Genomic DNA, 25,070 nt, shown 5'->3' on the forward strand with positions numbered 1-25,070 from the left:
TAGGACATGTCCCATATTTCCACAGATCACTGACGGCACCCGGCCGGCACACACTGTCATGTGCATGAGGCGTTATTCTTTGTATATCCCTCTATTAAACTTGGTTCAGGTTGCCTTACTATTAGGGTATGTTCACACAGCCTATTTTCAGACGTAATTCGGGCGTTTTACGCCTCGAATTACGCCTGGAACGACGGCTCCATTACGCTTACAAAATTCTACCCATTGCTTGCAATTTTACGCGTCGCTGTCAAAAGACGGTGCGTAAAAAGACGCCCGCGTCAAAGAAGTGCATGTCACTTCTTTGGACGTTTTTGGAGACGTTTTTCATTGAAAAACAGCTCCAATTACGTCCGTAAAAGAGGCCGCGAAAAACGCGAGTGCTTGCAAAAACGTCTGAAATTCAGGAGCTGTTTTCACCTGAAAACAGCTCTGTAATTTCAGACGTAATTTGTAAAGACGTGTGAACATACCCTTACACATCTAGTCAATAGTCTTATAGATTTAACATGGCTAAAACATGTTTGCAAAATCTTTCAGAAATAGTTTACCATCTTCCAAAATTATTTTATTCCTAGTAGGTTTTAAAGTCCCTCCTTCATCCATTTTATGAGGTATGGCAATATTTTATTGTGTATTACTACCCCCAACTTTTACTCCCTTCCTCCCTGCAACTACACCCCTCCAATCACACAAAAAAAACAAAACGTTTTAATAATAAATAATAAATTCCTATCAACTCCTCTTTGGGATTGGGATCTTTCTAATGTAAATGTTTTAGAATTGTATAATTTTTTTGTTTCAGCGTTGCTTGTTTTTATTAATCAACATTTCAGTCCAAATTTAGCCCTCATGCACACGACCGTGCAGTATTTATGGTCAGTGAATATGGTCATTTCTACGGCCCGGACACACACCTGTAAACAGGGGCGTAGATAATGGCTCATGGGCCCGGGTGCAAGAATTCAGCTTGGGCCCCCCTACCCCTCCCCAACACCACCATCATCAGACCCCTGCGCGCGCCTATGCGCAGACACCTTGACCAACAGCCCCCATAGTATAATGCCCCCACACAGTATAATGCTCCCATAGCTGCCCCCACACAGTATAATGCCCCATAACGTATAAAGCCCCCCATAACAGCCCCATACCATATAATGCTCCCCATATCAGCCCCCACAGTATAATGCCCCACAGAGCTGCCCCCATACATTATAGTATCCCCCATATCAGCCCCCATACAGTATAATGCCCCCCATATCAGCTCCCCATACAGTATAATGCCACCATATCAGCTCCCCATACAGTAAAATGCACCCCATATGAGCTCCCCATACAGTACAATGCCCCCCTTATGAGCTACCCATACAGTACAATGCCCCTCCATATCAGCTCTCATACATTATAATGCCCCTCCATATCAGCTCCCCATACAGTAAAATTGCCCCATATCAGCTCCCCATACAGTATAATGCCCCCCATATGAGCTACCCATACAGTATATTCCCCCTCAATATCAGCCCCCCATACAGTATAATGCCCCATATCAGCTCCCCATAGAGTAAAATGCCCCCCATATGAGCTCCCCATACAGTATAATCCCCCCATATCAGCCCCCCATACAGTATAATGCCCCATAACGTATAATGCCTGCCCATAACAGCCCATACCGTGTAATGCTCCCCATATCAGCTCCACAGTATAATGCCCCACATAGCTGCCCCCATACATTATAGTGTCCCCCATATCAGCCCCCATACAGTATAATGCCCCCATATCAGCTCCCCATACAGTATAATGCCCCCATTTCAGCTCCCCATACAGTACAATGCCCCCCATATGAGCTACCCATACAGTACAATGCCCCCCATATGAGCTTCCCATACAGTATAATGCCCCCATATGAGCTCCCCATAAAGTATAACGCCCCTCCATATCGACTCCCATACAGTATAATGCCCCTCTATATCAGCTCCCCATACAGTAAAATGCCCCCATATCAGCTCCCCATACAGTATAATGCCCCCCATATGAGCTACCCATACAGTATATTCCCCCCATACAGTATAATGCCCCCATATCATCTCCCCATACAGTAAAATGCCCCCATATGAGTTCCCCATACAGTATAATCCCCCCCATATGGGCCCCCCATACAGTATAATGCCCCCCATATCAGCCCCCCATACAGTATAATTCCGCCATATCAGCCCCCATGCAGTATAATGCCCCCATCTTATCAGCCCCCATGTCATATCAGCCCCCCATGCAGTATAATGCCCCCCCCACAATATCGCCCCCCATACAGTATAATGCCCCCATATGTGCATAATAGAAAAATAGCATAATCACTTACCTATCCTCGTTCCCATGCCAGGTGGAGGATCCTTCGCCTCCTCCGGTGTGTGCTATGAGTGACTTGGCGCAGATGATGTCGCTACATCCCGCCAGCCTGCGTCGAGCCGCTCAGGGCACAGTGAATGCTGGATCAAGGAGACGTCAGCTCCTTGCTCCAGCATTGAATGGAACCGGGACCTCAGAGAGTGACTCGCGACCCCCCGGAGGTCTTCACACGAATCCCCAGGGGGACGCGACCCACAGTGTGTAATGTATTGTGTTGTATTGTGCAGTTTGCGGTGGAGAGAGGAGGGGAGGCTATAATTTAACGGGCCACCCCTCTCCACCGCAAACAGCACAATACAAAACAATACATTATAAGGCAACACAACACAATACATTACATTACAAGCCAACACAATACAACACAACACATTACATTACAATACAGACCGTACCGGCTCTTCCACTGCACTGGCTGGAAGACGTGTCACGTGACAACACGGTCACATGGTACACTAAGTGTACCATGTGGCCGTAACCAGGAAGTGCCGGCTTCACGGCACAGAAGATTTATTTAACAAGCATGTGGTATGGCAACGGGGGGCCGTGGGCCTGGGCGCAACTGCGACCGCTGCGACCTTTATAGCTACTCCACTGCCTGTAAATATATGGGAAGATGTCCGTGGCCGATAAAAATGAATGGGTCAGTATTTTATCTGCAATTACTGGTCGTGTGCATGCGGCCCTAACATTTTCCTTTGATGATGTCATGAGGTCCAGTCTACCAAACGTCTGCTTATAGGAAAATCCCGCTGTGAAGATCGATGGGATATCCTTTTCCTCTGAGAGATCTTCTCTGCAGCTATTTTCTACTTTATATCTAAAACTTCTAATCTGTTATTTTATCTTTTCTTTACAGAATTTATTAGTTTAGTGACGTAAATATGAGGATGGGCAAAGATAAGCAGATGTGCCATTGACAGGAGGTAAAAATATATGTCCGCAATGCCATCGTACTTCCCAGTTGTGCAAAGGTGAACACACATAGTTATATTTAAAAGCATTTTTGGTTGTGCAATTTTTTGCTATCTGTTAGACAGAGGACTCTCACAAAGACAACCCCTGTCCATGTGCCCTATTAAGGACTCCCCTCTATGGGCCAAAGCAGCTAAAGAACAAACGCGCCTCAATCCGGACTGAATACGCAAGCATTCCATCAACAATGCATGTAAATGGGGTATTTTATGCCCACTTCATATGCTCTGTAAAAAATAATGTGTAATAATGACTGTGCCACAGATTTTATAATCCACAGCATGTTCATTATTGACGTGGATACTGCATTGAACTCTAATGGAACTAAAACGCCATATGGATCCGTAAACCAATGCCAATGATTATGTTGAAAATACTTGGCAGATTTGCCCAGTGTAAATTTTGACCATTTGAACATACCCTTATGTATGAAAAGTCTCTAATAAAGCCGTATATATTTTTATTTAACATTTAAGTTTATGTCTGTATGCCTATACATATATCATGCATTAAATTTGAAGCACATTCCATATTTTATAATGAATCTGAACGCTAATATCTTCAGTTGCAGTTCAGCCTTCGATAATTTGGTGTTTTGCGGACAACAAGTTTCCTCCTTGGGTTATATTCAATCTGGTTGGCTCCTTCGGAGAAATACAGGTGATCTGATATAAAGAGAATCAAGTATTATTATTATTAATATACTGTATATCGTGTTATTCATTATATACTATTGATATAATGTTCCCACTAAATTTAATAAGAATAAATCCTTGTCAAATGTACCAGTTTATAAGCCAGAGCAGATAATACCTTATTTTAATGCATACATAATGCCATGTCCAATAAAGGGGTAAATTAAGCTTGTTTAACATTATTTATTGTGCCTGAGGTTGTTTATTTCTCTCTATAGAGCGCGGCAAAACGCGATCTAAACATCGATATATAGACATTTGAAGACAGGGGAGACATTTTTAATGTGTCTCTCCTGCACTTTGCCAGGCATCTCTCACACAGAAAGTCCCAGTGGTGTTTTTTCCAGGCCAACTGCTATGACATCACATCCCTGTGCATGTGGCTATGTCTGACACTGTGTATACAGCAAGGTTCATCGCCAATCTCTGCCTATATACTGTATATAATCCAGGTAATATAATGGTGAAATATTAGAAATATAAATGAAGTAGAGAAACTTGCAACATTAACCAATTAGTTAAAATGATCCTTTATTCCATTTCCTTTAAGACATCAGCGTGTAAGGGGCACTCATATCTCTGAGCTGTGGCTGAGTTGCAGCACCAGACACAGCTGCATAGAGGGTAGCGGCCCCTTCGTTCTGCTTATCGGTGGGAGTCCTGGGGGTCTCTATATCATACATTGATGCTCTATCCTAATTCTAAGACATTAATGTTTAAACCTGGAAAACCTTTAACCATTTTATAACCTGGGTTACATTATTCATCATAAATTACACCTAAAAAATTCTTGCTGTCAATTAAACAGAAAATGAAATTGCACATAAACACACCATTATCCTGAAAAGCTGCATCCACTATTTTCCCGATTCCAGGAAAGCCACGTTTTATCTTCCTTGGAACCTTGGAGTCCATTTTGAGACTTACATGATCATAGCTGAAATATAAATAATGATATCATAAAAAATCCATGATAAGTAGCAGTGGAAGAGAACCCTTAGGGCTCATGCATGTGACCGTATTACAGCTCGAACAAGCTCCAAGATTTGCAGCAGATGAAAGACGACTATAGAGATTTTTCTTTATGTTGGATTTATATGGAATCCATGAGTAAAAAATAAATTGTATTCTCCCCAGTTGACATATACATACCTCTCAACTCTCAAGTTTTACAAAGAGGGATAACCGATGCGGCGCGAGCAGGAATTTTTTTTCCATTTAAGGCACGCCTCTAATCCCACCCAATCCCTGCCCAGACACACCCGATTCAGCCCACACAGTATCATGCTCCCATAGTGCCTCCCAAACAGTATCATACCAAATAGCTGCCACCACACAGTATAATCCCCCTTAGCTGCCCCTAGTGCCAGTGCCCTTGTAGATAGTGCCACATTGCCCATATAGATAGTGCCCATGTAAATAGCGCCACAGTGTCCCCTGTATATAGTGCCCCTATATAGTGCCACTGTGTCCATGTAGATAGTGCCACACCCCCTTGAAGATATGGCCACCCCCCTGTAGATAGCGCCATTGGGACTCCCTCTAGGAGCAGACTCCCCAGCCAGAGCATAGGCCAGGGATTCTGCTCCTATAGGGAAGCCCTGATGTCACTGTCCATATATGGACATTGACGTCAGTGGCTACTTGCTGAGTCTGGCCCGTTGATCCCTCTGCTCCTTACACTTTGAACTAATTCTGAAGCAGGGAGCTGATGGTTCCCTGCTTCAGAATTGGGTTCAACTGTATCTGCGTCGTGAGGACATACCTCCCGCCGCCCGGGACAGTGGGAAAACGCCCAGAATCTGAGAATGTACTGCTGAATCCGGGATGGTTGGGAGGTATGCATATAAGGTAGGCATTCCCTGTAATACAGTGCCAGATTTATGTGAAGCAGCAAAATTAGAAGACATCAATGGTTAAAATACAATGTCATAGTACTTTTGGCACTAAACTTTTCCTGGAGGATCTCTACCCTTCCTGGTATTTTTTATTTAATCCTTTCAGGACCAGACTAATTTTCTTTTTTATGGTTTTATTTTTTCCTCCCCGCCTTCAAAAAGTCATAACGCTTTTATTTTTTTATGCGGGTTTAGTTTTTAGGGGACAAATTGTACTTTCTGATTGTACTATTTAACTTCTTAATGACTCAGCCTAGTTTTGGCCTTAAAGAGGCTCTGTCACCAGATTTTGCAACCCCTATCTGCTATTGCAGCAGATAGGCGCTGCAATGTAGATTACAGTAACGTTTTTATTTTTAAAAAACGAGCATTTTTGGCCAAGTTATGACCATTTTTGTAGTTATGCAAATGAGGCTTGCAAAAGTCCAAGTGGGTGTGTTTAAAAGTAAAAGTCCAAGTGGGCGTGTATTATGTGCGTACATCGGGGCGTTTTTAATACTTTTACTAGCTGCGCGTTCTGATGAGAAGTATCATCCACTTCTCTTCAGAACGCCCAGCTTCTGCCAGATCACGCTGTGACGTCACTCACAGGTCCTGCATCGTGTCGGACACATCGGCACCAGAGGCTACAGTTGATTCTGCAGCAGCATGCGTTTGCAGGTAAGTAGCTACATCGACTTACCTGCTAACGCCGATGCTGCTGCAGAATCAACTGAAGCCTCTGGTGCCGATGTGTCCTCGCTCGTCTGACACGATGCAGGACCTGTGAGTGACGTCACAGCGTGATCTCTCGAGAACACGGCTGTGTCTGCACTGCCAGAAGCTGGGCGTTCTGAAGAGAAGTGGATGATACTTCTCGTCAGAGCGCCCAGCTAGTAAAAGTATTAAAAACGCCCCGATGTACGCACATAATACACGCCCACTTGGACTTTTACTTTTAAACACACCCACTTGGACTGACGTCACTCACAGGTCCTGCATCGTGTCAGACGAGCGAGGACACATCGGCACCAGAGGCTACAGTTGATTCTGCAGCAGCATCAGCGTTTGCAGGTAAGTCGATGTAGCTACTTACCTGCAAACGCTGATGCTGCTGCAGAATCAACTGTAGCCTCTGGTGCCGATGTGTCCTCGCTCGTCTGACAAAACTGTTTAAAAATTTGCATTTTCCTGAATTTAAATGTATATGCTTGTAAGGGAGATGGTTATACCACACAAAATAGTTACTAATTAATATTTCACATATGTCTACTTTAGATTGGTATCGTTTTTTGAACATTCTTTTATTTTTCTTGGATGTTACAAGGCTTAGAACATAAACAGCAATTTCTCACATTTTCAAGAAAATTTCAAAAGCCTTTTTTGTAAGGTACCTGTTCAGTTCTGAAGCAGCTTTGAGGGGCCTATGTATTAGAAACCCCCATAAACACCCCATTATAAACTGGACCCTCAAAGTATTCAAAACAGCATTTAGAAAGTTTCTTAACTCTTTAGGCGTTTCACAGGAATTAAAGGAAAGTGGAGGTGAAATTTGAAAATTTCATTTTTGTTGCAGAAATTCAATTTTACTCCATATTTCTGTAACACAGAAGGTTTTACCAGAGAAACACTAACAAATATATATTGTCCAGATTCTACAGTTTTTAGAAATGTCCCCGATGTGGCTCTACTGCGCTTGTGGACTAAAACACAAGCCCCAGAAGCAAAGAAGCACCTAGTGGATTTTGGGGCCTTTTTTTATTAGAATATATTTTAGATACCAAGCCAGGTTTGAAGAGGTGTTGAGGTGCCAAAACAGTAGAAATGATCGTAGTCACCATACCAGAATTTGGACTTCGATACCAATACTTTGTGTAGAATTACGATTTTCAATACCAGAAAGATACTTTGCCAACAGTAATAAAAAAAAAACCAACTTCTTCCATTTTCTGATGTGAGGCGCGAGGTGTGATGAATTTTGAATGTGCCTCACATTAATAGTAATTAACCCATCATGTTTCCCAGTTATAATGGACAACATTGGGTTAATGTTTAAGGTACATGATGGGGTTAATTACTATTAATGTGAGGCTCATGGAGGTTAAATTCATCACACCTCGTGCCTTACATGAATAAGTGAAAGAAATAGGTTTTTATTTGATTTTTTTTATAGCATACATATCATAAATGACGCAAAACATTTGTTGTGCAGGTTATTACGGCCGCGCCAATACCGAATATGTGTATATTTTATGTATTGAGACTTATTTTAATGTTTTATTGAAAAAAATGTGTGTTTGTATTTTTTAATTTAACATTACTTTATGTTTTTAAACTTTAATGTACTGGCATATATTTATATCCCAGTGCATTAGCCTGTGTACGAAAATAAAAAAAAATCCCCAGGGACCAAGAAATTTGGTCCTGAAGACTAATAAGTGGTCAGTGATAGGAGACACATAGGGTATGTGCACACACACTAATTACGTCCGTAATTGACGGACGTATTTCGGCCGCAAGTCCCGGACCGAACACAGTGCAAGGAGCCGGGCTCCTAGCATCATACTTATGTACGATGCTAGGAGTCCCTGCCTCGCTGCAGGACAACTGTCCCGTAGTGTAATCATGTTTACAGTACGGGACAGTTGTCCTGCAGCGAGGCAGTGACTCCTAGCATCGTACATAAGTATGATGCTAGGAGCCCGGCTCCTTGCACTGTGTTCGGTCCGGGACTTGCGGCCGAAATACGTCCGTCAATTACGGACGTAATTAGTGTGTGTGCACATACCCATAGGGGAACACAAGGAGGAAGGGAACAGGAGTGGAAAGTGGATGGGGTAGGTGGAAAGCTGAAAAAAGTGATTTAAAAAAAACCTTTTTTCACTTTTTCTCTCTCTGCTCACAACCGCTCTGAACGCCTCTCTAACTCCAACAGACGTTCAGGGCGGGTGCGGCAGGAACTGATGTCAGGGAGAGGAAGTGAAGACAACGATCGCCGCTACTGGTCAGTCACTGTCTAACCAATAGCGGCGATCGCTGAGGTGGGACCATCTCTATTGGTCCCGGCACATTGAGCTGTGATAGTCTGCTGTCGGAAACAACAGCTATCACAGCTCATGCACGCGCCCGGCACGAACGGTGCTTTGTTTCATGCAGGACATACTATTAGGTCATGGAGCGCGAACGATGCGCTTATCATGACCTAATAGTACGTCCAGGAGTGGGAAGGAGTAAATATTATGTGCAATGTACTGGAATGCTGGAAAAAATTGAGAATGGGGTTGAATTGGAATAAAACAGGAGTTCGGCCATTTTCTTATGGGTTTCTTTTTTACGGTGTTCAATGTATGGTGAACATGACATGTTACCTTTCTTCTGTGGGTCAGTACGATCACGGGGATACCAAATTTATATAGTATTTGTTATGTTTTAGTACCTTTAAAAAAGTTTTTTTTGCATATTTCTGTGTACAGAGCTGTGTAGGGCGTCTTTTTTTTTTACGTGGAAAGATGTCGTTTTTATTATTACCATTTGGGGGAATGTCTGGCATTTTGATCACTTTTTATTACATTTTTTGTGGAGATTGAAGTGGGAAAAAAACCTGCGATTCTGACATTTTGACCTTTTTCCCCGCTACGATGTTCACCGTATTGGATAAATATTTTTATAGTTCTGGCATTTTTGGACGCGGGGATACTTAATGTGTTTATGTTTATTTTTGTTTATTTATTTTTATATTTGATCAAGGGAAAGGGGGTGATTTGAATTTTTATATTTTTTTTAAAACATTTTTTTTTTAAACTTTTATTTAGCCCCTCTTTGGGGCTTGAACATGCGATCATTAGATCGCTTATGCCATAGACTGCAATATCACAATATTGCAGTCTATGGCAAAATCAGTGCTTTGCTATTGAGATCTGCCACATGCAGGTCTCGACAGCAATCTTCCTATAGCAAGGCTGGGAGCGTTCACAAAGCTCCCAGCTGCTATAGGATTATACCGGCTCCTGCAATATCACCGTGCGGGAGCGGGTGACCGCCCCGAAGCGAAAGGGGCAGTAAAAACCCCTCAGATGCCGGTGGTCACATCTGACACCGGCATCTGAGGGGTTCAATGCTTGCGATCAGAAATTTTTCTGATCACAAGCATTTCAGCTGGGTCCCTGCTGTGTAAGGCATCATTTACACGAGCGTAATATACGCGCGTGCGACACGCGTGCTTTTCACGCGTGTCGTACACACCTATATTAGGCTATGGGGCAGTGCAGACAGTGCGTGAGTTTTGCGCAGCGCGAGTGCGTTCCGTAGAACTCACGACATGTCCTTTCTTTGTGCGCTGTTCGCGCATCACGCACCCATTGAAGTCAATGGGTGCGTGAAAACCACGCAGGTCGCACGGAAGCACTTCCGTGCGAACTGCGTTGTTCGCGCAACAGCTGTCAAACTCTGAATGTAAACAGAAAAGCACCACGTGCTTTTCTGTTTACAAACATTCAAACGGAGTGTCATGATGATGGCGGCTGCGCGAAAATCACGCAGCCGCGCATCATACACTGATGACACACGCAGCTGTTAAGTGCCTTTTGCGCACGCAAAACGCCGTGTTTTTTGCGTGCGCAAAACGCACACGCTCGTGTAAATCAGGCTTAACACAGCAGAGACCCGGCGGCTATGGCACCCGCTCTGCTTTTGAGCGGGCGCCATTTTTAAAAAACCCTTTCCCGGCGTAAGTACACATATTAGCGACGGGAAAGGGTTAAAGTGTTGTAAATAAAAAATCATATGCTGCAGTACTTACTATAAGCTTTAACTTAAAGCGGCTGTCCAAGCTCAGGGGTGTTTTTTTTATACTGATGACCTATCCGCAGGTTAGGTCTTCAGTATAGGATCGGTGTGGGTCCCCGCACCAATCAGCCTTTCAGGGTGCCTCTGGGTGCCGGAAGCGGAGGGCTCCGTACACTGTATAGCATCCGTGCTGAATTACTGCAGCTCTGTTTTTATTTACCTGTCTCCAGCACCGTCCCTGCGTAGCTTCCGGCGCCCTCAGGCAGCCGGAATGGCTGATCGGTGCAGGATCTGGGTGTCGGTGCTGAGCACATTTACTCATTGGTATAAACCAAAAAAAGAAAGTCACAGTGAAAATGAGTCCATAAACTGAGTAATATTAGTTTAAAGGAACACTCCAGGCAAGACTGCTACACTGTGTTATGTCTAGTGCAGGGACTGAGGGGGCGGTGCCTGACACAAGGATCCAAGGAACACCAAAGACAGAAGCTTATGTCACCGCCCTGCACTTGACTTACCACAGTTTATCAGTTTTGCCCAGAGTGTTCCTTTAATAGCAATCTACAAATGTTATTTGGTTAAATGGGCATTGTTAAAGTGTTGGGAAGATGGTCGTCTCTATGCCCTTTGATGTCTTGAAGTCTCCTCCTATGTATATGGTGTTTCTATTCAGGGGCAGAAAGGGATGACTTGTTTCTTCTTGTGTCGAGGTCTTTATAATTGAGGTTCTAAGGAGGCATCAGTGAGATCAGAGGTGTAACTTGAAATTCCTCAGCCCCACTATAAGCTCTCTCATGGTTCTAATCTACCATGTGTCCTTTATAAAACCAGTGTCTTCTAATGAGGGACTTTGGCCCCCCTCAGGCTCCAAGGCCCAGTGAGACTTCTACCTCTGCTCTTCCTATAGCTTCACCCATGAGTATCAATAGTTTGCTAATATTAAGTAGACACAATGAACTTCACATACATCTACTGACCTCCAGTACTTATCTCGCACAAAGAAAATTGCTTTCCTATCTTCTTTAAGGAACAACGCAGCATCTATTTTCTTGACAGAACTAGGAAAACCAAACTGGGAGATATCTTGTGGATAGTCCCGGACCATGGTGAAACCTCTTGTAATCCAAAAGTGTCGACCTGTGTAAGAAAAACAGTTTAATGTTCCAATGGATTTGTTATGGCCAAATTTGCTTTTAGATGTAGTGGGAGGGGTTTACTAATACTGGCAGTCTATTACACTAGGGTAACGTGCGCCATCTTCCTTAATATTGCACATTGCCTGGTGAGGAATATAACCAAGGCTTAAAGGGGTATTCCAGTCTTATAATGTTATGACATATCCCTAGGTGGGGGTCCAATCTCAGGGACCACTGCCAATCACGAGAAAAAAATCCACCATGGTTCCTTCGGCTCATTCCCTGCTCAGTAGCATGCCAGGCCAATCGAAGTGCAGGGAAATGCAAGCCCCATTCAGGTCAATGCTACTTTAGTCTGAGTAAGGCCTCATTTACACGAGCGTGTGCGTTTTGCGCGCGCAAAAAACGCTGCGTTTTGCGCGCGCAAAAGGCACTTGGCAGCTCCGTGTGTCATCCGTGTATGATGCGCGGCTGCGTGATTTTCGCGCAGCCGCCATCATAGAGATGAGGCTAGTCGACGCCCGTCACTGTCCAAGGTGCTGAAAGAGCTAACTGATCGGCAGTAACTCTTTCAGCACCCTCGACAGTGAATGCCGAACACAATATACACCAACCTGTGAATAAAAAAAGACTTTCATACTTACCAAGAACTTCCTGCTTCCCCCAGTCCGGGCTCCCGGCCGTTGCCTTGGTGACGCGTCCCTCTCTTGTCATCCGGCCCCACCTCCCAGGATGACGCCGCAGTCCATGAGACCGCTGCAGCCTGTGATTGGCTGCAGCCTGTGCTTGGCCTGTGATTGGCTGCAGCTGTCACTTGGACTTTACTGTCATCCCGGGAGGTCGGACCGGAGTTATCGGTAAGTCAGAACGTCTTTTTTTTTTTACAGGTTCATGGATTTTCGGAGCGGAAGTCACTGTCCATGGTGCTGAACCAGTTTAACGCTTTCAGCACCGTGGACAGTGACTGTCTCCTGACGTTGCGTACCCGAACATTTTTTACCGGTTTCGGTCAAAACGAGTTTGGCCGAACCCGGTGAAGTTCGGTGCGCTCATCTCGAATTTGACACTCCGTTTGGATGTTTGTAAACAGAAAAGCACGTGGTGCTTTTCTGTTTACATTCAGGAGTTTGACAGCTCTTGCGCGAATCACGCAGTTCGCACGGAAGTGCTTCCGTGCGGCATGCGTGGTTTTCACGCACCCATTGACTTCAATGGGTGCGTGAGTGCGCGAAAAACGCACGATTATAGAACATGTCGTGAGTTTTTTTCTGCGCACACGCGCTGAGCGCAATTCACGCATCGTCTAAACTGCCCCATTGACTAATATAGGTGCGTACGACATGCGTGCAAAGCACGCGCGTCGCACGCGCGTATAATACGCTCGTGTAAATGAGGCCTAAGACAAGCCGTCTTGGTGCCCAGGGTAGGGGTTTCAGAATTAACCCTTAGCCCCCCAACCCTAATGTTTTGCATGATAGTTGTTGAATGGACCATTGTTCAGCCCACAACTTTAGGCCATGATACACCCAGTAATATGTCTACGTGTATTCATATATGTATGTACGGCTGTGCAGGATTATCAGCGACTCAGACACAGTGTTCATTTGGTTGTCAAAAGAAATTTAATGGGAACTGTGCACTAAATGACTCAATGGGGTACTCTTAATAAATACTGTATGCCTTGGCTATCACTGTGTGATTTCTTTTTGGGATAATACTAATAACTGATGAACATTACTTAAAGCTAACCTTTGAAAAGGTAGACAATGTCTCTCTGCGGAACTTCATAGGCTGCATCAACGCTTTGTAGGTTTGGCCAAGTAGCATTAAGTGAGATGGTATCAATATTGCTTTTTGTTAGACTTTTCCTCCAGATTATCCTTAGTAAGACAAAATGTAACAAAAAAAGGTTTTAATTAACCTTCAAAATATCTACGTCCCCTTACTTACGCTAAACTTCACTATGAAATCGGAATTACAGATATAGACAGTTCTTTTCCCTTAAATGGGATATCCAGCCAGTAAAAATTGATGGCCTATCCTCAGGATAGGCCATTAATAGCTGATCAGTTGGTGTCCAACTTCCGGGATCCCCGCCGATCAGCTGTTTTAAAGGGGGTGCAGAACTCATACGAGCGCTGCTTCCCCTTCATTTCTACTTGCTCACTGTGAATCGTCGACACGGATGTAGCGGCGATACACATTGCAGCCTTTTCTCTCATTCACTTCAATGGGAGAAGACGGCTGCAATACCTGTTAATCGCCGCTACATGCTCGTCCATGATTCACAGTGAGCTGGTAGAAATGAAGGGGAAGCAGCGCTCGTAAGAGTGCTGCACCCCCTTCAAAACTGCTTATTGGTAGGGGTGCCAGGAGTCGGAGCCTGACCGATCAGCTATTGATGGCCTATCCTGAGGATAGGCCATCAATTTTAACTGGAAAACCCCTTTAACCTTCTTCCCCCCTTTTTTATTTTCCTGTCTTCTTTTCTTCTCCTTCTCTTCCTCCTTCTCCCTCCTTTGTCGTGTGTCTCTATGTGTCTTGTCTTTGTCTTTAGTTGCAGTTCTCGACCTTTCATCAAGGTATAGGCTATAAATTTTTGGTGTTGACTACTGATGTGCAGACCCTTTCCGCTAGACGGGGGTAATAGTCTATGGATGGGATTATAGGTTTCCTCTAGAATTGAATCTGACACATTATGGGAAGTGCTGCCTTACCATACTCTTACTTTTTGTATACAGTATATGGCTCTGACCGTCTCTTTCTGCTGTTGTTACTATTTACTATGTTTGTTATAAAACTTTAAAAAAACATTAATTGACACAAAAATATTTCCGTCCCTTCCTCATCACTGACACTGCTAGAAACACTACAAAGCTCTCCACAATGCTGAACCGTCATACATCTCGCTCTTGTCCCTGTCAACCAACCCTCTTGTGCTCTACGTTCAGCCAATGATGTACGACTTTCATCCTCTTTCTGTGGAAATTGCTGTCCCAGACCATTAGACTTGCCCCTAATATTCCCTGTCTAATTGTGTCTTCTTCAAGGAAGTCTATGTCATATAACTACTTTGTCTACAACCATAGTCCTGAACCGGTAACAGATATCTCCTTTTAACTCTTCCGTCCTTAACTTGCTACCCTTGTCGTATCTTTCTGAATTTTATATCCGTGTTGGCTTAAATACTGACTGATTGACTCGTTCATGTATTTTTTTTATTCCCCCCTATCTACAAGTGGCTGGTCCCCTGAATAAAATTAGCACCATGTACCTATTTTGTCACTCCTTATCTTCGAATATATTTTGAATGTAGGCTCTTACGGGCAGGGACCACACTCCTTTTGTCTCATTGTTGGTTCATTTGTTTTCATTATTTGTTTGTTACATTACCAAGTATAAAACGCTGCAGAATACCTTGGCGCCATATAAATAAAGATTATTATTAATATTATTATTAAATTGTGTAAGCCTATGAGGTGAAGCTACTCCAGGTATGGAGATGTATGCTAAATTCAAGGGGTTGCTAAGGATTAGAAAAACATGGCTTCTCTCTTCCAGAAACTGCACCACACCTGTCCATTGGATATGTCTGAAATTGCAGCTCAGCTCCATTGAAGATAATGGGGATGACCTGCATTACCACGCACGACCTGTGGACAAGGGTGGTGCTGTTTCTGGAAGAAAACTGCTATATTTTTTAAATAATGTAAAACACTTTTAAAGGAGTTGTCCCATCTTAAGAACCCCTTTTCATAAGTCATATTACAGCATTTAGATGTCATAGAACAGGAGTTCCCCAATCAGGACCCTACTCTACAGTGGCATAGCTATAGTGGGTGCAGAGGTAGCAGTCACACCTGGGTCTAGTGCCTAATGGGCCCAAGGACCTGTTTGACACATAAGATGACACCAGTATTATATATGGCACATGGTCGTGTTGTTGGCCTGTTACAGATTTTGCATTGAGGACCAGGAACTTCAAGTTACACCTCTGCTACTCTATAAGCTGCTCCCTCTCTGGCAGATTCAACACAACCATGTATTGCATGCCCACGCATTCACAGGCTACTGCAGGATAAATGTATGGCCATCTTTAGCTTCTCCCAGCAATAACAGCTGATCGCTAGAGAATTAGGCTATGTTCACACGCTTAACAAAAAACGGCTGAAAATACGGAGCTGTTTTCAAGGGAAAACAGCCTCTGATTTTCAGCCGTTTTTTAAGCAGCTTGCGTTTTTTGCTGCGTTTTTTACAGCCGTTTTACGGTTCCAAAAACGGCTCAGGAAGTGACGCACTTCTTTTTACGAGGCTTTTTTTTACATTAAAACCCCCTGTGGGAACGGAATGACGTTCTTCCCTCTGAAATTAATGGGCTGATATTTAGAGGCATTCAGCCCCCGCATTTTTAGCCGTTTTTCGAGCGTTTACGGCCCAAAAAACGGCTGAAAATAGCCCGTGTGAACATACCTTTAAGCTGCAAGACTCATTGTGATCAGCTAATTACCAGCGGGTCTTTATTTAGAGAAGGGGTTATCCAGGTGGAAGAACCCCTGCAAGGAATTGCTGTCTTGCTATAAATCTGCATTAAATTATAAAGTAAATGATCAGTTTATAAGTACCCCTCCTTAAAGAATAGTAAATCTCCTCTCATGCTAGTAATTGCATCAAACTTTAATTCTCGGTCACATTTTGTTGGGTATTTTGGGACATCTACTGGTTTTGACTCCTTGGTTGGTTTTGGCTTTGCCTGTGGCTTCCTTGTTGGCTTAGATTCAGGTTTCTTTGTAGGCTTAGGTTGAGGTTTCTTTGGTGGCTTAGATTCAGGTATCTTTGGTGGCTTTGGTTGAGGTTGCTTTGGTGGTTTAGGTTGAGGTTTCTTTGTTGGCCCAGGAGGCAGTTTCACTGTTGGATTTGGTTTTGGCACATTGGGAATTCGGCGTCCTGCATATAAAATAAATATATTATAGATTTTTCGGTTCTTTTTTAAAGCAATGTAAGAATGCGAAAGTGGCTAAGACACCACTGATAAAGCATATGGCACTCCCAATAGGGACATCGACAACTGAGGACTCAGTACCCTGAAGGCACAAACTTACCTCCTTCTCATCTTTGCAATGAATACTGACTAGAAAGAAATATACACAGCCATTCACCATTGAACATTTTACTATTACTTTAAACTTTTGAACATGGCCATCTACAGGTTACTGCTGTATTGCAGTTCACATATACTAATTTGCCATATGATTGCCATTGATTTCTATAGCATTCACTTAAAATCGGTATTAGTGCACACTAATATAGAATGATATGTATTTGGCCAATAGGTTCTCCTGCACTCCGGGCAACGATTCAGTTTGGCGCCTCCCCCCCAACCTCTATCCCCACATCTCCTTCCCCCTCGCCATATTTGCTTTCTCTACTAATCAATGAGGTGTAATTTTTTTTCCCACATTCTTTTTATGTAACTCGAGCATAAAAGCATTTGTATATTTTACAAGCAATATAGTTATGTTAGGGCGTTAACATAACAATAAATTAAAAGAAGATACATTAAAGAGGTCATTGTGCCTGACTAAAAGAGATTGTATAACTGAGTCTAATGAGAATATATGGTGACATAATGAACAGCCTCCTCTTGTAGATAGTGCCAGACAGCCCCCTGTAGATAGGGCCACACCCCCCTTGTAGATACTGCCACACAGCCCCCTGGTAGATAGTGCCACATCCCCCTTGTAGATACTTCCAAACAGCCCCCATGTAGATTGTACCAAACAGCCCTCTTGTAGATACTGCCACACCAGGGGTGTAACTAGGAAACACTGAGCCCCATAGCAAACTTTTGACTGGGCCCTCTCCCCTAGGTGCCACACACAGCTCGCCTTTGTAGATAGTTCCATACAGCCCCCTACTGTAGATTGTGTTATACAGCCCTCCTGTAGACAGTGCTATACAGCCCCCCTGTAGACAGTGCTATAGTGCCCCCCCTGTAGACAGTGCTATACAGCCCCCCCTGTGGACTACTATACAGCCCCCCTGTAGGCAGTACTATACAGTGCCCCCTGTAGACAGTGCTATATAGTCTCCCCATACAGTGCTATACATCCACCCCTGTAGACAGTACTATACAGCCCCCCTGTAGACAGTGCTATACAGCCCCCCTGTAGACAGTGCTACACAGCACACCCTGTAGACAGTGCTACACAGCGCCACTTGTAGACAGGGCTATACAGTCTCCCCATACTGTGCTATACAGCCCTCCCTGTAGACAGTGCTATACTTTCAAGTATCACAAAGAGGGACAACCGATGCAGCGCATCACGTCAATTTTTTTTATTTTAAGCCATGCCTCTAATCTTACGCAATCCCCGCCCATACACACCCGGTTCAGCCCACACAGTATCATGCTCCCATAGTGCCTCCCACACAGTATAATACTAAATAGCTGCCCCAACACAGTATAATGCCCCCATAGCTGCCACCAAACAGTATACTGACCCATAGATGCCCCCATACAGTATAATGCCAGCATAGTTGCCCCCATACAGTATAATACCCACACAGATGCCCCAAACAGTATAATGCCCACACAGATGCCCCCATACAGTATAATGCCAACAGATGCCCCATGCAGTATAATGCCCAAACAAATTCCCCCATACAGCCTAATACCCCATAGCTGCCCCATGCAGCATAATGCCCCCATTGCTGCCCCTTACAGTTTAATGCCGCCATAGCTGCCCCATACAGTATAATTTGCCAATAGCTGTCCCATACAGCTTAATGCCCCCAAAGCTGCCCCATACAGCTTAATGCCCCCATATCTGCCCGAATAGGGTATAATGCCCCCTAGCTGCCCTTATACAGTATAATTCCCTCTTAGCTGCCCCTAGTGCCAGTGCCCTTGAACATAGTGACGCAGTGCCCATGTAGATAGTGCCCCTATATAGTGCCACAGTGTCTGTGTAGATAGTGCCTTGAGGATATGGCTAGCCCCAACCCCCCCTGTAGATAGCCCCATTGGGACTCAAAGCATAGGCTGGGGATTCTGCTTCTAGAGGGAAGCCCTGATGTCACTGTCCATATATGGGCTGCGACGTCAGTGGCTACTTCTCGAGTGGAATCCCTGTTGCCGACCCCGGCCAGGGATTCTGCTCCAGGAGGAGGCCCTGACATCAATATTATCCATATATGGACAGTGACCTCAGGGGTTACCTCTAGGAGCGGAATCCCTGGCCAGATCATTGGCAATGGGGATTCAGCTCAAGGAGTAGCCACTAACACATCAGGGCTTCTCCAAGCACAGCTCCTAAAGTAGCACTGTGCCCGGGGAGTCCTCGGCGAGTGGAGGAGCTCCCTCTGCTCCTTCGCTACGAACTATTTCTGAAGCAGGGAGCTGGTGGTTCCTTGCTTTAGAATTGGGTTCAACTGTATCTGCATCCTGAGGACGCAGATACAGTTCACAGTGGGTCATACCCCCAGCAGCCCAGGACAATGGGACACCACTCGGAATCCGGGACTGTCCCGCTGAATCCGGGACAGTTGGAAGGTAGCCTATGGCAGAGCAAGGAGATACCTCCCTGCTCTGTTATAGCATTCAATAATATTTGTGTCCTATATATATATACACATACAGTATACACACAAAAATATTACTGTTATGGTATTGCGATTTGAGCGATTCCCCAAAGGCTACTGGAGAGTGCCGGGAGAGTGCGTGCACATAAAACCGCAACCTCAAATCCATCACAACTCTGATCGACAGTGTCTACAGTGACCCTAAGGTGTTCGCCAGAGCCGACCGCAAGGTGGGATGGACTTTGCTGCTTAGGACCCAGGTTGTCTTAGCAGAGTTCAGCGTTGGATAGGTGGTGCAATGCAGACTAACCTGATCAGGAAACCAGACAGCCAGGGGTTAAACATAAAGTCCAAATCAAAAGGCAAGCGGGTATCAGGAATAGCAAAGGTCGAAACCGGCTGGGGGAAGATAATCCAAAATCAGCAAACAAGGGGTTAACAAGAGAGAAGCCGAGGTCAGTTTCCAAGAGGTCCAGAAGTCAGGAGTGCAGGGGATGTAGGAAGCTTGATCAGACACCAGAGGACAGGTAAATTTACAGGCACTTACAGGTGGAGGAGGCTGGGTATAAATACTAATTCTACACTTGTAGGCAGAAAGACAGACAAAAGAGATAGGCTCAAGGTAAAACAGACACGCCCAGAAGCCAGAACCATAGTCATGGCAACCTTAAGGGAACAAAAAGATAGGAAAAACCGCAGCACACTTGTTATCCAAGTACAAAGAGAGGTTTCTTTATTTCACCAAAACAGCGACGTTTCGACGCCAAGGGTCTTTCTTCCTTGGGGTCGAAACGTCGCTGTTTTGGTGAAATAAAGACACCTCTTTTTGTACTTGGATAACGAGTGTGCTGCGGTTTTTCCTATCTTTTTGTGCCTATTTTGGAGTTGTTTGGCTGCGACTCTGCATTGCCTGCACCGACTGAAAAAATTCCTTCCCGTTTAAAAGCTCCCTGTGAATGCTCTCTGGGACTGTGATGTGCTGTTGATCTCTCTTTTTTTTTCTGAAACCTTAAGGGAACAGGCATTTTCCTGACAATTACATTGCAGCCGTTAATTTATCATTATACTAAAGATGACTAAATATGCAAAACATTGTTTTACCATAAAGAGCTTGGATGCCTTCAATGTCATCTTTAAATAATTTAAACTTGGTCGGGTCCACAAATGAATTCTCTAATAGAGTTGGATACATTATTGCTTTCTCATATCTCGAGTGCTCCAGTCCCAGAGCATGGCCCAATTCATGAAGAGCAACTAAGAAAATATTGGTACCTGAAAAGAAAAAAATTTGTAAAATTTAGCTTTTCTGAATCAAAGACATTGTATGACAATCTACAGTATGCTGGCCCCATGCACACGAACGTGTTTTTGCGGCCGCAATTCCCCCGAAAATCCACGGGAGAATTGCGGCCCCATTCTTTTCTATGGGGCCATGCACACGACCGTAGTTTTTACGGTCCGTGCATGGGCCGGGAACCCGCACCGCAGAAAGAACGGGCATGTCCTATTACGGACATCTTCTGCGGTCCGGGCTCATTGAAAACAATGACGGCGGCCATGTGCATGTCGTACGATTTGCGGGCGGCCCGCGGCTGACAGTCCGCAGCCGCCCGACCCGAAAATCACGGCCGTGCACACGGTTACGGTCGTGTGCATGAGGCCTTAATGTTGTAAAAACCTTAAAGAAAAGTGGATGTTCATCTTTCATTGCCATTCTATCGTATATCTATCTGTCTATCTATAGTAAAATCTTTCCAAAAGACTACCTCTTTGAAACGACCACTCCATGCTAGATTGTTCTGTGATGCATTTTCATTCCCCTTATTTCCTATGTATATTCACCCTGTTCTTTCTAGAACAAATGTTCTCACCCTGGGGTACATGTGCCCCAGGGGATACTTGCATTGTGTTTTTAATGGGTGTATCACAGTGTATGATGATTGAATTGAGATTTTTTTTATATAGGGTATTTGGCTTAGACACATTAAAGCATACATCTAAAGATTCCAGTAAAAAATCAAACTCTTAGGAGAGGCACCTCAGTGTGAAAATTTAAATTTCTAATCTAGAATTAAATAGTGTTTTATTCTGTTTGGTAGCTTCATTCATTTGCTCCCCATTTATTTTAGTATGGGGCAGAGTAGGAGACTTGACATACTGCAGTCCTTCCTCTTTACGTTTCTTTCTGCTGATGTCTGCAGTAGCAGAAAGAGAGAAAAAGATAGATAAAATAACTTAAACTTATTACCGAAATAGGAAATTCTAACCTGTTTTACAAGCAGTTTGAAGACATATACTAACAGGAAAGGGGGGTGGGGAGTGGCAATTGTAATATGAGCTAGCAGTCACACCCAGTGACTGTGACCGGACTGTAGCTCCACTGTATTTGTAGTATGGCAGACAATAATAACAACTTCCTGTTAGTTCAAGGTTTTTTTTCAGACATATGAAATCCTCAGAATAGGCCATAAATATCTGATCGGTGGGGGTCTGATTCTCGGCACCCTGCCGATCAGCTGTTTTGAAGTGAGCGCTGCTTCCCCTTCATTGCTCATGCTGCTCAATACTGTCAAGCCCCAACACACCTGAAGCAGTGGTTATGGCCTTCTCCAATTACAGTATTACAGCCTTCTTCCATTACAGTTTTACAGCCTTTTCTAATTACAAGTGTGTCTGCGTTTAACAGTATTGAGCAGCGTGAGCGATGTAGGAGAAACAGCACTGTCACAAGCAGGGCCGGCTCCAGGTTTATGTGGGCCCTTGGGCGACACAGACTAAGCAGGCCCCCTTGCGGGGGAACTCACGGCAGCAGTAAAATCTCGACGTTAGGCCCAGTTTATGCCCCTATATAGAAGTTAGGTCCCCAGTTTGTACCCCCATAAATGTAGTGCCCTCTGTAGATAATGCCACACAGTCCCCCTCCCAGGTAGTGCCACACATTCCCTCCTCCCAGCTAGTACCACACAGCCCCCCCTCCCAGGTAGTGCCACACAGTCCCTCATGCCAGCTAGTGCCACACAGCCCCCTCTTCCCAGGTACTGACAGACCCCATGAAAGCCCCCACATTATAATGCAACCACACAGTATAATGCCCCCCCATAGCTGTCCCCACACAGTATAATGCCCCCATAGCTGACCCACACAGTATAATGCTCCCCATAGCTGACCACCACAGTATAATGCCCCCATAGTTGCCCCCACAGTATTTTGCCCCCATAGCTCCCCCCACAGTATAATGCCCCCCATAGCTGCCCCCACAGTATAATGCCCCTACAGCTGCCCACACAGTAAATTGCCACACATAGCTGCCACATACAATATAATTCCCCCCACATAATATAATGCCCTGCATAGCTGCCCCGTACAGTATAATGTCCCCATGCAGTATAATTCCCCCATTGCTGCCCTACACAGTATAATGTCTCCCATACAGTATAATGCCTCCCTTAGCTGTCCCATACTGTATAATGCCCCCCATACAGTATAATGCCCCTCAGCAGCTACCATATGAGCCCCCCTCCCATACCCAGTATAATGCCTACATACCTAATGGAAAAATAATAACATAATTAATTACCTATCCCCGTTCCCACACGGGTGGAGGAGATCCTCCAAGTGACTCGGCGCAGACAGGCGCGATGACGTCACTACATTGTGCCTGCCAGCGCCGAGCCGCTCGCGGAACAGTGAATGCTGAAGCAAGGCTCCAGCATTGAACCCAATTGAATGTGCGTCCTGTGGATGCAGATTCAGTTGGAAGCGGGACCAGCGTGGTCAGCGCTGTGTGGCAACGGGGGCCCTGCAGGCTCCCCAGGGTTAGGGGCCCGGTCGTAGTTGCGACCATTGCGACCCCTAGAGCTACGCCACTGCCTGGGACACTGCTCTGCTCCTGACAACACTGTCCATAGATGGACAGTGATCTCAGGGGCTTCCCCAGAGACGGAGTCCCGGAGCAGAGCCGCTAGCGCTTTGCCTGGGACTCCTTCTCTCCTTCTTACATCACTGTCCAGTGATGCCGTGACGACGGCAATGTCAGCACCTGGCGGCCAAGTGCCCCCCCCCCAAGTATAGTGGGCCCCGGCACTTGCCCGGGTTCACTAGTTGCAATTATTCTGCCTGTGTAAACGTTTAAAATAAGTTTTAATTAACAAAATTTATCATTAAAATTAGTAGGGCATAGAGTGCCAAAAGATCCAGATACAGGCGTTGGCAAACAGATCCAGATTGCACACAGAGGCTTGCGTAATGTAGACATACAGCATGCACCTATTCAGAAGTGCCTAGTATGTCAGATAGACTTTATAGCATTATCTTGCCACGTGTGCTGGCAAATATTCAAATAAATCTGATTGCCACAAATATAACAGACACACTTCCCAACGCGTTTCTGCACCATATAGGGGAGCGTCCTCAGGGGTATAATTTGTCTGGTTATTCAGTTTATATTAACAAAGTGCCGGTTAGCATGTATTACGCTGTTCATTTAGTTACGGCGCGCACAAGACAACTGATATTGGGTTCACTAGTTGCTGACGCTTGCCCTGCTCACAAGCGTTGCGGCCCCTTCAAAAACAGCTCTTTGGCAGGGGATGCTGAGAGTCGGACCCCCACAAATCAGATATGAGGATAGGCCATCAATTTTATATCTCTGCAAAACTCCTTTAACCCGTTAGTGACCGCCAATACGCCTTTTCACGGCGGCCACTAACGGGCTTTATTCTGATGCATAAGCCAGAGGCAGCTGAGGGCTGGGGGCGTCCCTGCTCTGCCGGGTGAGATCGATATTAGTATCGATCTCACCCGTTTTACCCCTCCGATGCGGTGCACAATAGCGTGCACTGCATCTGAGTGGTTTTGGAGAGAGGGAGCTCCCTCTCTCTCCCACCGACACCCGGCGATACGATCGCCGAGTGTCTGGGTCTCTAATGGCAGCCGGGGGACTAATAAATGCCCCCAGGTCTGCCTGGAGCGAATGCCTGCTAGATCATGTCGGAGGCATGACCTAGCAGATGCCTGTCCGTTTTAAACGGACAGGCAGTAATACACTGCAATACAAAAGTATTGCAGTGTATTATAATAGCGATCGGAGAATCGCATATTAAAGTCCCCTAGTGGGACTAGTAAAAAAGTAAAAAAAAAGTTTAATAAAGTTAATTTTAAAAAAAATGTGAAAAAAAATGAAAAACCCAGCTTTTCCCCTTACAAAATGCTTTACTATAAAAAAACAAAATAAAGTAAAAAAGTTACACATATTTGGTATCGCCGCGTCCGTAACGACCCCGACTATAAATCTATTACATTATTTAACCCGCACGTTGGACGCCGTAAAAAATGTAATAAAAAACTATGGAAAAATTGCTGTTTTCTGTGAATCCTGACTTAAAAAAAATGTGATAAAAAGTGATCAAAAAGTCGCATCTACTCCAAAATGGTACCAATAAAAACTACAAGTCATCCCGCATCGGCGAAAAAATAAAAACGTTACGGCTCTTCAAATATGGAGACACAATAAGAAATAATTTTGAAAAAAAAGCGTTTTTACTGTGTAAGTAGTAAAACGTACAAAAACTATACAAATTTGGTATCGTTGCAATCGTAACAACCCGCTGAATAAAGTTATT

General features: G+C 44.6%; 1 protein-coding gene and 1 long non-coding RNA gene across 2 annotated transcripts in view; one reads left to right on the forward strand and one right to left on the reverse strand.

The window, feature by feature from the left end:
* The first annotated feature begins 2,913 nt into the window (after positions 1 to 2,913).
* Positions 2,914 to 25,070, forward strand: part of LOC142742103 (uncharacterized) — a 60,092-nt gene continuing 37,935 nt past the window's right edge. Inside the window, exons 1-3 of the long non-coding RNA XR_012881304.1 lie at positions 2,914 to 3,043; positions 3,260 to 3,374; positions 3,941 to 4,035. This is a non-coding gene — a long non-coding RNA (uncharacterized LOC142742103). The remainder of the gene's footprint in view (positions 3,044 to 3,259; positions 3,375 to 3,940; positions 4,036 to 25,070) is intronic.
* LOC142742102 (stromelysin-1-like) overlaps positions 3,873 to 25,070 on the reverse strand; it is a 33,680-nt gene continuing 12,482 nt past the window's right edge. Inside the window, exons 4-9 of the mRNA XM_075851535.1 lie at positions 20,551 to 20,721; positions 16,491 to 16,812; positions 13,618 to 13,748; positions 11,710 to 11,869; positions 4,904 to 5,007; positions 3,873 to 4,040 (exon numbers count right to left, since the gene is read on the reverse strand). Of these exons, the coding sequence (XP_075707650.1) occupies positions 3,937 to 4,040; positions 4,904 to 5,007; positions 11,710 to 11,869; positions 13,618 to 13,748; positions 16,491 to 16,812; positions 20,551 to 20,721 (992 nt within the window). The 3' untranslated portion in view covers positions 3,873 to 3,936. The remainder of the gene's footprint in view (positions 4,041 to 4,903; positions 5,008 to 11,709; positions 11,870 to 13,617; positions 13,749 to 16,490; positions 16,813 to 20,550; positions 20,722 to 25,070) is intronic.

The sequence above is a fragment of the Rhinoderma darwinii genome, chromosome 2 (genome assembly GCF_050947455.1).
Source record: "Rhinoderma darwinii isolate aRhiDar2 chromosome 2, aRhiDar2.hap1, whole genome shotgun sequence".
In the NCBI taxonomy this organism is placed as follows: Eukaryota; Metazoa; Chordata; class Amphibia; order Anura; family Rhinodermatidae; genus Rhinoderma; species Rhinoderma darwinii.